The sequence below is a fragment of the Nothobranchius furzeri genome, chromosome 1 (assembly GCF_043380555.1).
Source record: "Nothobranchius furzeri strain GRZ-AD chromosome 1, NfurGRZ-RIMD1, whole genome shotgun sequence".
Classification (NCBI taxonomy): Eukaryota; Metazoa; Chordata; class Actinopteri; order Cyprinodontiformes; family Nothobranchiidae; genus Nothobranchius; species Nothobranchius furzeri.
In genome coordinates, this window is record NC_091741.1 from 53240219 (window position 1) to 53256731 (window position 16513).

General features: G+C 42.5%; 1 protein-coding gene across 4 annotated transcripts in view; it reads left to right on the forward strand.

Moving 5' to 3' along the window:
- Positions 1-10570: 10570 nt before the first annotated feature.
- The window catches only part of LOC107395350 (troponin T, cardiac muscle isoforms), a 51108-nt gene continuing 45165 nt past the window's right edge, over positions 10571-16513 (forward strand). For 2 of the 4 annotated variants that reach the window (XM_054739618.2, XM_054739616.2), the window contains exons 1-8: positions 10571-10828; positions 11985-12006; positions 12078-12138; positions 13401-13517; positions 13641-13718; positions 14733-14846; positions 14921-15033; positions 15123-15213. In XM_054739618.2, coding sequence (XP_054595593.1) covers positions 10777-10828; positions 11985-12006; positions 12078-12138; positions 13401-13517; positions 13641-13718; positions 14733-14846; positions 14921-15033; positions 15123-15213 — 648 coding nt within the window. In that variant the 5' untranslated portion in view covers positions 10571-10776. The remainder of the gene's footprint in view (positions 10829-11984; positions 12007-12077; positions 12139-13400; positions 13518-13640; positions 13719-14732; positions 14847-14920; positions 15034-15122; positions 15214-16513) is intronic. The other 2 variants (XM_054739619.2, XM_054739617.2) reach the window with 1 other exon arrangement.

Sequence of the window (16513 nt, forward strand, 5' to 3'; positions counted from 1 at the left end):
CCCACGTCCGAGATTTTGCCTCGGCAACTGCCACTGCTGCACCCCGCTTGGCTATCCAGTACCTGTCTGCTGCCTCCGGAGACCCACAGACCAGCCACGCCCTGTAGGCCTCCTTCTTCAGCCTGATGGCTCCCCGAACCTCTGGTGTCCACAGCGGGTACGGGGGTTGCCACCACGACTGGCACCGGCCACCTTGCGACCACAGCAAGCAAAAGCCGCCTCTACAATCGCAGAGTGGAACAAAACCCATTCGGAGTCAATGTCCCCCACTGCTCTCGGGACGCAGTCAAAGCTCTGCCGGAGGTGGGAGTTGAAGACCGTCTTAACAGGTTCTTCTGCCAGGTGTTCCATCAGACCCTCACTATGCGTTTGGGTCTGCCAGGTCTACACGGCATCTTCCCCTGCCATCTGATCCAACTCACCACCAGGTGGTGATCAGTTGACAGCTCTGCTCCTCTCTTCACTCTGGTGTCCAAAACATATGGCCGCAGATCAGATGATACGACTACAAAGTCTATCATTGACCTGCGACCTAGGCTGCCCTGGTACCAAGTGTACCGATGGGCATCCTTATGTTCGAACATGGTGTTCGTTATGGCCAAACTGCGGCTTGCACAGAAGTCCAATAACGAAACACCAATTGAGTTCAGATCAGGCGGGCCATTCCTCCCAATCACACCCCTCCAGGTCATTCTGTCATTGCCCACGTGAGCATTGAAGTTCCCCAGCAGGACAATGGAGTCCCCTGATGGAGCACTATCTAGCACTCGTCCCAGGGACTCCAAAAAGGGTGTGTACTCTGAACTGATATTTGGCCCATAAGCACAAACAACAGTCAGGACCCGTTCCCCGACCGGAAGGCGCAAGGAAGCTACCCTCTCGTCCCCCGGGGAAAAACCCCAACACACAGGCAGAGTCTTGGGGCCAACCCCAGCCCTCCGCCTCTCACCCGGAGCAACTCCAGCAAAGGAGAGTGTCCAACCCCTCTCAAGGGCTTGGGTTCCAGAGCCAATGCTATGTGTCGAGGTGAGTCAGACTATATCTAGCCGGTACCGCTCAACCTCTGCCACAAGCTCCTGCTCCTTCCCCGCCAGCGAGGTGATGTTCCATGTCCCAAAACCCAGTTTCCTTGTCTGGGGATCGGACCGCCAAGGTTCCCGCCTTGGTCTGCCACCCGATCCACATTGCACTGGACCCTTCATGTTCCTCCTGCAGGTGGTGGGTCCACAGTTGGATGAGCCCATGTATCCGGTTCGGGCTGGGCCCGGCCGGGACCCATGGGCGAAGGCCCGGCCACCAGGCGCTCGCTCACGGGCCCCAACCCCAGGCCTGGCTCCAGGGTGGGACCCTGCTAACCCTCCGGGCCGGGTACTCCGACTCTTTGAATTTACTTCCATGAAAGATCCTGTGAACCGTTCTTTGTCTCACCCTTCACCTAAGACCAATTTGTCATGGGAAACCCTACCAGGGGCACAAAGTGCCCCAGACAACATAGCTCCTAGGATCATTAGGGCACTCAAACTCCTCCACCACGATAAGGTGACGGTTCAAGGAGGAGAAATACGTTTATTTATATTTTTTTTATGCAAAAATTAGGTTATGGTGAATGGTTCAAAAATGGCCTAAACTCGACAGTTTTGGGGAAAATCTGGACATTAAAAAGTTAAAATTGTTGATTTACATAACACCTTGCTGGAGAGAAAAATAATTCTTTCATCACAGAAATGCTCTTCGGGCCAGACAAAATCACTCTGAGGGCCCCAAATGGCCCTCGAGCCACACTTTGGACTAGTGGCTGATTTAGAAGAATGCAATTTTTAATCTTTGTTACATTTTTTTTCTTTGGTTGTTCAGAAACCTTGTTAATCACTTTGGGCGTGCTTCTTTCTTTTTCGGTCCGTGTGTCTGACGGATTGTGATTGACGTGTGAGTGTTGTATTTCTGTCCAGGTGTAACTCAGCTGACTTGCAGCCTCCAACAATAGAACAGACCAGTCATAGTGAAGATATGTGGTCACATGACACAGGGCCACATTGGGTCTGAGCAGGAGGTGATTAAGCATGTCTTTGTCTGGATGTAGAAGAGGAAGAATACCCACAATTCCATCTCTTCTTCAGGGGGTGCACATAGGTAAGAGGTGAGTGTGACCCTAGCGTGCAAATGAGTACTAATAGAAAACTGGATGGGGTTATGTAAGAAGGGTATTTATTTTAAAATGTATTCTGTTTTCATAAATGTTCAGGCCAAGCATCAAATTTTCAATAGTTAAACCTCCTCAGATGGGACCAGTTAAGGCTCGTTAGGGTTTATGATTCTTTTCCTAGTGTTTTCTGTTCTGGTGGGTGAATATGTCAGTGATCCAGGTGCTAAGCTGGCCCCCGAGATTGCTGTGTTGCCATCCTGCCCTACAGGCTCTTACCTAATGCTGCTTAATGCTGAAACCAGCACCAGCATCAGACTGTGATGTTCCACCATTCCAGCCAAATGCCGACCGACCAACCGACCACATTCATTAAAGCAAATCCAGTCCAGCTATGAGAAGTCTCATCCACTCTCGGTTTCCAGTCAGCTCTTTTCCATAGTCAGATTTTTTTTCTGCTTCCTTGGTTGTTGCTCACTTTTCCACATTCATCTTTTGACGTCAGAAACTCAACTTGATGACAGAAGGAACGACCACAAAGAGGGCTTCCTCATGCATTCCTTGTGTATTTGAATTCCAGCAGAAGCAGCATGGATTTGGTGCCGTAACCAGATTCAGAGGAGGTGCAGAATTAAAGTGCAGGCTCTTTGAAATTCTTTGGAAGTCAAGAGTAAGACTGTAGCCAGGGAAACGGCAAAATCAGGCATGTGGATCTGATTGTATTTTATTGTACTTAATGAAGCTAATGCGTTTTGTTTCAGAAACATGTTTTAAAGAGGAGATCTGCTATTGTTGTAAAACTGTTGCCCAAACGGGCAGCTGGCCCCGAGACAGGCACGAACATAAATAGCTGGAGGAATGTTGGATGCAGCTCATTGATTTAGAGGAGTACAGATGAGGTGAACCAGAGTAATTGTCTGGAGGAGTTGCTCCACACCTGTTCAAGTGCATGCCCTATTATTCTTAAAAATAGACCTTCTCCACCCCCACCACCTCCTCTCCAGTCACTGTGACATTGGTTTTTACGATGTAGTGATACACAATCCAAGAAACTGTTGTGCACAGTTAGATGCTGACATAACTGTGAATAAATCCTTCCCTGTGACCTTGATCCTAAACATTATACTGTTATTGAGGCTGGATCCTTATTCAACCACGTTTTATAACAGGTAGAAGTTGGACAAAGGTAGGAAACTGTCGTGTTGGGTTTCAGCCGTCTGACCCAGGACATTCAGAATCAACTCAGAACACAGGGATTACGGTGAGTAAACAATAATTTATTATATCTAAGGCAACTAAAAGAGCACCATCAAAAAGGTGAGGTGAATATCTGGAAACACTGTCCAGTCTCTTTAGTCCAATCCTTCTTAGGAGCGAGGTTCGGGACTCGGGAAGGAGGAATTTCTAGTCGGTAGGTGAGTTGCAGGAGCAGAGCGGGGCAGTGAAACTCAGGAGATCCACGGAGTCCGGGAGGATGGTGGGAGAGCGGGTCGGTCAGGCTTGGCTGGGGAGCTGAGAGACGGGCGTGAGTCCAGAGTTATGGTAGGTTCTGTAGGTGGAGGCTGGGATCTGTAAGTTGAGGGAGAAGGCACATGAGGTTACTCGGAAGGAGGCTCGGAAGACAATCTGGTTGTGCTCGAGAACACAGGCTTGTGACACTCGGGTAACACTACCAAGGTTAAGTAATCATCCAGCGCTAATGTGTGTCTCCCTGCTCCTTAAGGAGCACTTTGTAAGTTTTTATGTTTTGAAAAAGTTTTTCTTGAGCCAGTATGGCTAGATGGCCTGGAGCCTCATTTATCAAGCTTGCTTACGCACAAAGCGGGGTTGGAAAACTGCGTGAGCAACTTTCCACGCAAACTTTGGGATTTATGAAAGAAAACTTAGCAGAAAAATGTGCGCAACTTTAAGTTGACTAAGAACCTGGCTTACGCACATTTTGGACATGGAGAGCACCTGCAGTGCTGCTGCTGAGAAGGATAAAATTATGAAATCCTGCAGCATTATCACTTGTACTGCTTCGTTTTCACACAGAAGAAGACCACACACACACACACACACACACACACACGCTTACCCACACATGCACGCACACTCACACATACGCACGCGCACACACACACAGCCTGAAACGCAGAATACGGATTGCAGAATATCAGCAAGGGGACAGATTGAGACAGAATGTCATGTGTCTGTGACAGTGTGTGTCCTGTCAATGTGATCCGATTGATAATGCGCCCTGGCTACTTGGACAGGGGAGATCTCCTTTTGGCTAACTGGTTAGTGCACGTGACTTTCACCTGGGAGTCTGGGGATCGAATCCCGATTGGACCATTTTTTTTTTATATCCGCCACAGATCTCTGAAGAATTCATAACATTGACGGCTTCAGCAATGTTGTGCCACTCTGTGGATTTTCTCTTATTTGTTTTGCAAAAGCACTTCCTTTCATTTCTGCTTCTGTGAAATTGTGCTTCTTTGATCTGCCTTGATCTACGGTCGCCATCGTCATTGGCGGAGCGCTGCAACAGCCGGCTTATGTGTATGCATGCGATCCTCAAGACACTTTGCATTAACTATTTATGGCAGTAAGTGGGCGTGGTGAGGGCGGGATGTGACTAAAATGCAGTTGAGAAACTTTCTCGTTAGTCTCCGATTTATGAAGCGGAGTTTGCGTGCAGCTGAGCGTACTCCATGTTTGATAGATCACAAACCTACTTGGCATAAGTACATTTTTTTTTGCTGAGCTTATGTACGGTTTTAGTAAGAATTCTACACAATGTTTGATAAATGAGACCCCTGGGACAGAGTTAATGAAAGGCTACCCAGCCCCATCGCACCCTGTGGCCAGAATATCGTACTTGCAACTTCAGACTGGCGGGCCGCTCTGTTGACTTTGAGCTGACATACCTGCCGCTGCAGTCTGATTCCGACACGTTTCCTGCATGTTTTAGATCTTGAACACAGCTGATTTGTTTAATTTAGTGATGAATCTCTCCTGTGGACACTAAGGAAGGCTGGGGAGGCATTTCAGCAGTTAGATTAAGGTGTTAAAAACACAAACGCAAAGCAGGGAGATAAGTTTTGCTTTCGGCTGTTTTTTTTTTTAGAAAAATGTCTTTATTTTGTCAAATTTATTGGCCTGCCTCATCTGTTTGGGTTTGACTTCCTGCCAGAACTGATGCGGCTCACTCACAAAAAAATTTGAGCACAAGCTGAAACGATCACTGCACAACGAGCCTTTGTAGCGCTTCGCGGCTGATGTGATCAAGACCAAAGGCTAACAAGGGCGCCAAATACAAGAGCTCTTTGTTCAACGGCTCTTCGTTGCATGGCGCTTTGCAGCGCATCATCCCGCTTCCATGTCTGATGTAGTCCTGGGGTAACTCCCTGCTTGCACCAACGAAGGCCTCAGCTTCAGCCACACGCTAAATTTGTTACAGCCTAGAAGGCAGAGGGTAAGAGAATCACTCAACCCCGGTTTTCTGGCTAAAAGTGTATGGCAATCTCAGTTAGCTTTAGTTAGCTCGTGGCTATGTTGACTCTGAGTTGTCTCCACCCTCACAGCCTCACTCTCATCTGCATGTTTGTATTTTTTGGGAGTGATGAGACCCATGACGTGGCCAAGATGTTGGTGGAGGGAACAGCCCACCGAGCTTCAAATCCACTCTTCAGAAACAAATGAGTGATGGCGTGGAGGGTCTGACCATAAGACATCCAGCCAATCCACAAGGCCCTTAACAGCGGTACAAATAGGGTAATTATTTAATGGGGAAAGGGTTATGTAGGTTTGTGGGGCAGCAGGAGCTCAGTAGGAAGAGCGGGTTGTTCAGTAACTGGAGGGTTGCAGGGTCTATCCCATTCCTGGCAGAGAATGCTGCTGTTGTGTCCTTGGGCAAGCAAGCCTGTTGGTGGTGGTCGAAGGGACTGATGGCACCAGTGCGCCATAGACCTCGCCTCTCTCAGTGTGCCCCAGAGCAGCTGTGGCTTCAATATAGCTCATTGCCACCAGTGTATGAATGTGTGTGAATGGATGAATTACTTTGTTGTGAAGCGCATTGGGGGGTTTAGGACTCTAGAAGGCACTCTATCAAGTATAGCCCATTTACCATTACCATGTTCACGGTAATTTGAGATATGTACAGTGATAGCACAAAGTATGTACAGGGTACTACAGAGGTAAGTACAGAGTACTTATGTGTACAAGGATATGTGCCCTGTACTTAGCTCCATAACTACCCTGTTATTGCTACCTTTGAATGCTGCGGACTTGCCCCGTATTTCTCCCATACGTATCAGGCTGTTCTGCTTTCTTATCCAACAAAAGAAGTGAAAATTAAACTGAACACAAACCTTCACGAGAGGTGAGTAATGCCCAATAAATAATTTGCGTAAATGATGATGAAACTGAACTCCTAAATTGGAGAATCTGATGTTAATCATGAGGATCAGACTAAATTATACATCTTTATGACGGGCATCTCTTGCAACGCACCACATCAAAGCCTTTTCTGTCTTTGGAATCTTGTTTACGAGGGTGCACATCAAAACTGGTGCGGCGTGCAAGGATTTACACACATCAGTGGGTCTCTGAAAAATTCATGCAGTCCTGCGAGTTTCGACGCTGTTCAGACTTTAGGCGGCTGCCTGCAGCCTTGATCTGCGCCAGGAGGAAATGGCTGAGGATTAGGCCTGGAGCTGCTGAAAGCCCTGGGCCTCTGCCTGCATGGTGGAATGGTTTCTGCTTCTTCTATTCCAGTCTCACACAATACAGACCAGTTTGTCTCCTTAAGGGTCCGTTTACACAAATGATAAAGGTTGTAAACTCTCATTGGAACACTTAAATCTGTGTGTTTGAGGAAATCTCAGGACTTTGTAAAATAATTTAGTGGTTCGTTTGAGACATTAGTCTGGTGCACGTTGAGCTGCGGGTACAAAATGTTTCAAAAAGTTTTTAAAACATACTTTATGGGAATAATTAAAGCTTGGATTTTTCATGTATTTTATTGTTTGCTTGTTTTTTTCAGTGATTTCAGGTAAATTTAAGCAGAAATGTCTGAAGATGCAGAAGAAGAGATAGTAGCAGAAGAAGAAGAGGTGGTCGCAGAAGAAGAGGTGACAGAAGAAGAAAAGGTGGTTGTAGAAGAAGAAGAAGAAGAAATAGTACAGGAAGTGCTAGTTGAGGAGGTGCTGTGAGTATACTTCATAATTGATCTTCAAAGAAGAAAAATAGATTTTCACTGACCTTTCCAAAAGTTTTACCCATTTACTTCATTTTGTTTCAGGGAGGAAGGTGAGTTCTAACTTTGTGAGCCTTTTTCTGCCTCTTCACAAAACCAAAATGTCACTTCTGCCTGCCGTTTCTGAATGCAGCTGACCTAATTATGTCAGCTCAGGCAGAACACGTCACAGCGGGAAGGCTGAAGCTTCTGCACGGCTTCACGTGTGCATCACTTTGTTTCCTGCACATCTGCTGCTGTCAGGGATAAAAAGCACAGCGAGCTAGCTGAGTTTCGTTTGGATGCTGTTGGCGCCAATCTGTCGGCTCATCCATGAGTGCCACCTTAATTTGTTTTTTTTTATAAAACATTAAAACCATTGGACCATTTTTAGCCCACTTTTAAATCAGACTTCATTTAACACTCTGACGGAATGCTGCATCTGAGCCATGAACGTCTGATTCCACCTGAGGAATTCTGACTTCTGAAGACATCCATGCATGTCACATTTTAACTAACAACAAAACCATTTGGTCAGATTTTTCTCATATTTGATGTGTTACAAACAGCACAGCTGATGATCCAAGATCATTCCCTGTTTGTACCTTTTTGTCCAACGCCATGTTTTCATGCATCCCCTGAGACGCTGACATCACAGAGCCCCGAGTGTGACCAGATCCCTGCTGCAAGCTGTTTGCCGAGTCTCATTGATCCACTGATCCATATTTTCTTCAGAGTCATGAAAGCTGAAAGAAAAGGATTTGTATGACTTACTTCTGGTGTGTGAACGCAGCCTTTCTCTGCTTTTTTGCACTTGCCCTTTTGTGTTGTTGTATTTTAGGAAAGTGTGAGCTGCTGCACAGTTCTTGTTGTGGTTTTTAATCTGCAGCAGTAGAACTTATTCTGTTGTTTTTTCTGTTGTTGCACAGAAGAAGCAGCAGCTAAAGCAGAAGGTAATTGTTTACATTTTTAATGTGTCATATTCTGAATTGAATAATCAGAACCATAAATCTGTGATTAAATAAGATTTTATGATTTTATTTTATGTGTATCTGCATTTTTGTCTAGTTATCACACAAAAAGGGAATGAGATCTCGGAAATGTTTTTTTCAAACCCATCTATTTGTGCTCGTTACAGAAAATTATGCTATTTTTTATTGCTTCCCATTCATTTATGTCCCATTGGGTCCAGTTTTCAGTAATTACTGCTTCGTCTGGCGGTGCAGGAGCTGCCCGCTGAGCCTGAATTAGAAAATTTACTCTAAATGGGATCACCGTCTGTGCATACTGTAAAATCCACTTAGGCAAGATTTGTTTGCATTGCAGGAGAAACTTGAGAGCATTGAGATTCCTTTTGGGGAAAAACATATTTTAAGCTGACTTTGTTTATTTTAGTCTTCAGTGATTGCTTAATTTAATTATATAATTTGACATAATTATATAAACTAATTATTTTGTGTTTCCTCAGAACCTCTTGTTTCCACAACTGAAGGTAAAAAACGTCCCTTTTTTATTATTAATAGCTGAGAGTTTGAGAACCCTCATGAACTGACGCACGATTAAATTCCACCTCAAACCATCATGTTCAAAAAGTGGAAAATGAAAATGTAACGTGTGTTCGGGTAGAAAACGAGAACCTAAAACTTCAGCGTTTCATCAGAAATCAGAAGTATTCTCTCTGTGTGCTAGTTGGGTTTGAGCCGGTTTCCTGTTTTCATTAAAAGAGCAGAGATTCATCAGGACCTAATCCTCTGGCACAAGAAAAGTAATCAGACCTGACGTCATCGTGAGAATCTTCTGATCTTACTTCCAGTCTGACCACAGAAACAGACGTGGAAACTGCTAAACCATAAATATTGTGGTCATATTTAGCAAAAGTCTTTATTGTAAAGCTAATATTTACACACAGCACCCCATAAAGTATTGGGCACAGGCAGAGCTTCATCTGATTTTTAATTAAGCTGAAAAATTACATGCAAGAATTGTAATATATATATATGTGTATATATATATATATATATATATATATATATATATATATATATATATATATATATATATATATATATATATATATATATATATATATATATATATATACTTAGTCTGACTGGCACCAGTGTTCGGCAGGCGTCGCCTCTGTCAGTGGCTATCGTAGCTCATACCCACCAGCGTGTGAATGGATGAATGACTGATGGTGCTGTGAAGCACCTTGGGGTGCTGTGAAGCACCTTGGAGTGTTGTAGAACCCTACGAAGGCGCTTTAAAAATGCAGGCCACGACTTTTTATTCTTGCAGCATCATAGCCTTCTGTCTCTGTCATATTGTTATGAGTTCTTGAAAAACTGTCATTTTTGTGCACCAGAATCAAGACTGAAACCATCCACTCAGGTTATAGTGATGTCATTTCCTGCAGCAAAAATGCAGGAAAGTCCCTGAAATTAACCCTATTGGTGTCATTCACTATGTCACTGATCACAACAACTTGCATTTCTCCAATGGCAGTAAAATTTCTAAAATATCAACAAGCTCTTAATGGTTAGCATCAGTGCTAATTATTTAGCATTTACTTGCAATGGTCTAGCATTTTATTGATAACACAGGACATCTACAGCAATATCTGCAATACTTGCAGTGCTGGTCCTGATTCAATATAATTGTCCAGGATTGAAAACCAATACAGATTATTCCATTAGCCCTGTTTTTGTAAGGTGGTGGAAGGTTTATGATTTGGGCATGCTACTTTAGGACTCTGAAGAAAGTGATTAATTAAATGCATCAAAGAGTTTGGACAGAAATACTTATTTGGTACAATTGCTGTGATAAAGCGTTGTTTATTCTTCTAAAACGAATACTTTTGTAGAATTTTCTTTCAATGGAATCTTTTTATACTACAACGTTGATGTTATGGCTGAAATTTTGTGATTCAGTCAGTTGATTTATGTTTTATATTTTAACTATATGGAAGTTGTTTTTCCTGCAAATTAGTGCACTTCCCCTGGAAACACCTGAACTAATCAGATGTTTTTCCATTTCATTATTCACCATCTCCTCCATTAACCAAAGACCACACAGAAGGTCAAATCTGAACTTTTTGTTAACTCAGGTTTGCTTGGCCATCGATGTTTTACAGTTATTCAGATTCAAAAACAAGATGTTTGTTTATTCTTGTGATGGAGACCCCAAATATTTTCTTTAATAACACACCACAGTAATAAAGGAGAAAAACCTGCCTGTTTTTATCTGATAAATGAGATTTGAAGCCCTGTGACATGACATACAGAAAGAGTTTAGACTTTCCATTTCACCCCTGACATGCTAGAGAGGTTTTCGTATCAGAATATATAAAGTAAATATCAGCCTTTGTGATGCCGGCTTCGGATGTAATAAAGGAAATTCATTTGTATTCTGCTTGTTGATGCACTCACATCTCCTGTTCTTTGCAGCAGAGTCTCAGGCTGCAGATGAAGGTACGCTGACATTCTGATGGTGCATAGACAGTACAACAAACTCCCCAAAACACACAAATTTAGGCTGAATTTAAATTAGATGGCACTGGACTGGAGGTCACATACTTATAAGTCTCAGAACAATGACTTTAACCCTTTCCCTTCCATATCCAGAAAAATGCAATCAAACCTTTTGGAGTTTGGGATATTTTATTCATTTGGGTCAATGGGGCTATAATATAAGATAATTAATGTCAGGTTATATTAAAATATTCAATAAATAACCTTGTATTTGGAAATTTAATAACTTTTATAACTTTTACATTTCTTCCAGTTTTGTTCAGTGCCTGTTTCATTAAATCTTTTATGAAAAATCTACAGAACAAGCTAAAACATACACTACACTCACCCCTCACCTCGGATATCTTCCCTGAGACAAGATGAAGCTAAACACCAGTCGCAGTTTTCTAGGTCCAAACGTCTTTTAGTCTCAGTGACTTCAAATGGCGTTTAATTTTTGTTTTTTTGCTGGGGACTCTGGTAGTTTGTTTGTCCTAAAGATGGAGTGGTAGCAGCTGGCTGTTTCTCCTCTGATATTATTGAGCGGAGAACCTCTCACACCAGTGGTGTTCTGTTGCTAAATACGCGTAATGAAATACGTAATGAAAGGGGCGCCCAGGGAAGTGTGGCGGTTCGGTGAGACCGACACAGATGGTTCAATGGTTGCTTTGGTCCAAAACGTGTTATTGACTGAGGTTTTTAGACATTTGTGAGAGAACCACTTTATAATTTTTTTTTAATCTCCACATTATATTTGTAACTATACTATGTGAGAATGTTCTTAAGCATGAAAAAATGTTTTCCAAATTCCAAATTTCCCTTATTTCCAAATAAGGGTATATGAGCTAAATGATGCTTTACCTAGTGGTTAACCTACTGATTAAAGGGTTAACACGGTTAATGTGATTGGTCTGCGATGACATATAAGTCATTGACCTTGACCTCCAAGCCCAAACTCAGAGCAGAAGATGCCTTTCGGATGGATGAGAAGTGAAACGTTTCAAGAGACTAGTTGTAGAAATCTAGAATTGGATGTTAGACCAAACCTTTTCCTTCTAAATGAATTAAAATAATGTGTAACCCAAAATGAAACCCACATTTCCCTGTTACATTACAGATGAATCTAAGCCCAAGCCAAGGTAAGTTTTTACTTTATATTCTTAATAATTTACCAAGACTTTTCTTTTTAACACAAACTTGTTTCTTTCAGGGTGTTTGCTCCGTCGATTTCCATTCCGAAGATCCCTGAGGGAGAAAAGGTTGACTTTGATGTGAGTTTTGAAGAGTTACGGTGTGGTAGGTTTTATCTTACCCAACACTAGCAGGCATGTTTCTCCCTCCGCCCACTTTTTCCAAAGTCAACTTTTGTCCCCTGCACTTTTTTACCATCCAAAAACAAGATTACACTATGTTAGACACTGGTTGAGCACTAGGACCAAGCAGAAAACAATTGCTTGTGTTGAAGTCCGTTTCCCATTAGAACCATACATGTGCTCATCTATTGGCTCTGCTGGTACTTGCTAACGTGTGATTGGCCGTTCCTGCCACCTGTGTACTTGACAGCTCTGCATTCCTGGCATTGCATAAAAGAGCCTGTAGTTTTATACGTATTTTTTGTATACTTACTGTAAAGATCTCCCCGGTTCTCATGCCAGTTGTGCCCCCAACCCCCACCCCCCCCACCCACCCCCACCCCCCCACATTCACGCACACACACACACACACACTTCTAAAGTCAAAACTACGTCCATGCTAGCAGGTGATTTAAAAAAACTGACACATACTGATCTTTGCCCAAATCTGACAGAGCTTAATCATAGAAAAAACCTGGTCCAACATATTAGTTCCAATGAAAAATATCTGTGTGTTTTTAAGTGTAATGTGTCAAATATCAGTTTGAATTAATCACAAAAACAATGTTATTCACAAAAATTATGTATTTTAATATGTTTGTCATCTTTTCAAGCATGCTCATATTGAGTGTTGTTTTCAAGTGGAGAGCACTGTCTCTTTTCACGTTCTGTGGTGAAACTTGGACAGTAAGCACGAGAAAATATGAAAGACCTAGGGCAAAACACACCAGTGGGGGTGATCCAGAAATAAAATCACACCACCACACATCCAGCTTTATTTTTCCTTACATTTCTGTTTCTAAGTATCAAAGCTTCTGAAAAAACCTTATTTTTACCCTGCTCTAGGCTTCTGTGGCAGCTTTAGAGCAGCGATGTCTGTCCACGTCTTCATTTGGCTGATCAAGAAGCACCTTACGCTTTTATTTTGAGCATGTCCAGTGAATTTTCATCTGAACACGTTTCTCATTTATTACATTTTGTTCCCCCGCAGAACTGAGGAGCCCTAAAAAGTGTGTAAAAATGCAATCTCTGGTCTTGTTTTAAAGGGCATATAAATCTATTTCCCACAGAAAGGTGTGTTTTGGTACATTTAAGATGCCCAAATAGTGCTTCAGCGCAGGCGTTATTAGTGGACTCTCCCCACAGGTTAGAAACCACAGTTTGTGTTCGTGTGACCTCAGGACATCCACAGGAAACGTCAGGAGAAGGATCTGACCGAGCTGCAGTTTCTGATCGAGGCCCACTTCATTCAGAGAAAGAAGGACGAGGAGGAGCTCATCGCTCTTGTTAACAGGATTGTAAGTCTTCCATGAGAGCGCACACTACTGTCAGAGTGATGTACTACCCAGCAAACAATTACATAGTGTATGTGTGTGTGTGCGTGTGTGCGGGCGTGCGTGTGTGCGGGCATGCTTGATTAGGAGAAGCGTCGTGCTGAGAGGGCTGAGCAGCAGAGGATCCGCACTGAGCAGGAGAAGGAGAGGCAGGCTCGACTTGCTGTGAGTTCCTTTAGAAAATGTATTATGCAGATTGGAGGAGGAGCCCAGACGGCATCAACTTTTTAAACTCTCGTTTATTTTAAAGCCAGAGGTCAACGGGGTCAACTGAAAGGATAAAACCAGCAGCTACTTTCAGCCCCTCAGCTAATGGTTTCAGTTTTAGCTGCAAAAATAAAAATCTGTGTCCTGGATATAACTATTTCTCTAATGAGCATTAATGCTTTAAGGGCATTTTGAGAACATTACCTCACATTTCTCAGGTAAAATGAAATCCTTTCCTTATACTGAGTTTTTGGTGGGATTTTAACAAACCCTAACCAGTAATTGACGACATTTTGATGCACAAATCTTTTTAAAGCCGTTCCAGCTTATTTGAATCAGGCATGTAGTCTGAGGGCCCTCTGCATCCCTCATATAGATATTGTGCATTTCTAGAATAATTGCATTTTTTATGTTCAGCTGTTCCATATTAGACATTTCTGTGTTAAAAATGTTACTAAAATGTCTATTTTAAGCTTTGTCAAGCAGTGCACATTTTTGAAAAATCGAGTTTTTGTGGCCTGCAAGAACTTCTTATTAGATGATTTTGTCTCTGTCTTGAAGAAAAATAGTACATTTGTTCCTGAATAGGTTGTTCTCCCAGTAGTCGTTAGCTTGACAAACACTGGAAACATTTACTACTGAAAATAGGAAAATGACTCTGCTTAACTCCATTTTACAAAGAAAGAAATGTATGTTTCAGAAGAGTTTTCTTCTTTCTGTGTTGTGTCTCGGCTACATTTTGGGGGCCTGTTTAACACCAGTCATTTCCTCTCATAAGCCGATTAAAAATGTCAGAGCATAGCTGTGATTCTTTTTGAATTTGAGACCTGCAAAATTACTACTTGGGCAAAAATGATGCAGTTTAGTAAAAAATAACTCCATTTTTTTTATTTAGGCAGTTAAAATAATTAGTTATATGTTTTAAGAATCTTTAAGAAGTGTCAGGTTGACTGTGTATTTATTGTATGACAGGAGGAAAAGGAGAGGAAGGAGCAAGAGGAGGCTCGTAAGAAGCAGGACGAGGATGCCAAGAAGAAGAAAGCTCTGACAAACATGACTCAGCAGTATGCGGGTGTCCAGCAAAAGGTCAGTTCCACTTACTTTACCTCTTCTCTGCTGCTTATTCCGCTTTGTTCATGTTTAATCTTCTGTGATAACAGCAGGATGGGAAGAGAGGAGCCAAAAGGCAAACAGAGAGGGAGAAGAAACGAAAGATCCTGGCAGAGAGGAAGAAACCGCTCAACATCGACCATCTCAGTGAGGAGAAACTCAAGTGAGAACTGGTCCAGTCTGACGAAGGGCATTTGTATGAGAAATAACACCTATTTTAGTTTCAGCGTCTGATCTCCTGGTTTGTTAAAGGGAAAAGGCCAGTGAGCTTTGGCAGTGGATGATGGCATTGGAGGCTGAGAAGTTTGACCTCACAGAGAAGCTGAAGAGACAGAAGTATGATGTGAGTACTCTGCCTCAGGGCATGTGCTTTTTTTATTCCCCTCTAAGCTTCAGATCACTCCAGGAGAAGTGTAGCAATACACTTATTTGATATTTAGACGGAAGAAAAATGTATAACAAACAGATTGTTTCCTGTCTCAACTTTCTGCATGTGAATATTTCCCAAAATACTACTTAAGTTTTGCTTTAATAGCACTTTTAGGCTAATGTTTCATAGTTTCTCCCTAATAAGCAACAGATTAGCAGCAGATTTGCTAATTAAGCTGATTTACGCACACATATTAGCAAGGATTGTGGGATAAAATGTCACCAATAGCACACAGTGGTCCAAAAGCTGTTTCACTAATGAGAGGCTGTCCTGAGGAGGCCTATTTAGATCAATGCTGCTTGACTTTCAGATCAATAAACACCAGAGTCAGATCAATGACCAGCAGAAGTTGGAACGGTTAGAGTAGGTGTGTGTGTGTGTGTGTGTGTGTGTGTGTGTGTGTGTGTGTGTGTGTGTGTGTGTGTGTGTGTGTGTGTGTGTGTGTGTGTGTGTGTGTGTGTGTGTGTGTGTGTGTGTGTGTGTGTTGTTAATGCAGGAACTGGAATATTTGTGATTTCAGGACAAAATAATTTCAAATGTTGAAAAAAAATTGTGTGTGAGAAGAAGAAAGGAAGCAGTGGTTGGATTTTGGGAGTAACTGGATTTCTTAATGAGAAATCAGTGTGATAGATTATCTTTCATGTTCCCTTTGTCCATCAGAGACTTTTTTCCACAGTGGAGTTAAGCGGGCAGCATTTTAGGTGAGAATACCAATGGTTCTGGGCTTAATTTCTAAAACCAACCCTATTATTGGCCTCTGAAAACAATGTACCCCTATACTGTTGGTCTTCTGTTAAAGAGGTAGGATCTGTTTAAGTTGGTCACTAAGAATTAACATAAGCTAATAAATGCTCACCTTTTAACTCCTTTTCTCACTGCAAACTCAAATCAAGCTATTTCCTCAAAAGGGACATACTAAATCACATAAAGGGATCTCAGCAGCTTTATTCTCAAACGTTTCAGTACCTTACAGAATTAGCCGTTTCAGGGCTCTGTCACTAAGCTGCTGCTGGCCACATCTCAGGCTTTTTGGTGTTTGCTGTGGATCTGGCCTTCACAACACAAGAAGTCAGAGAATGTTTAAATGTCTTAATGAGTAAGAAACATCTCAGTGGAACATTGAGTGGAAGAATTTTACAGTGAAATAATCACAAAACAGTCTAATGTCTCATTCATGTTGGAGGGAAGGTTACAGATTTGGTTCTCAGTCGGC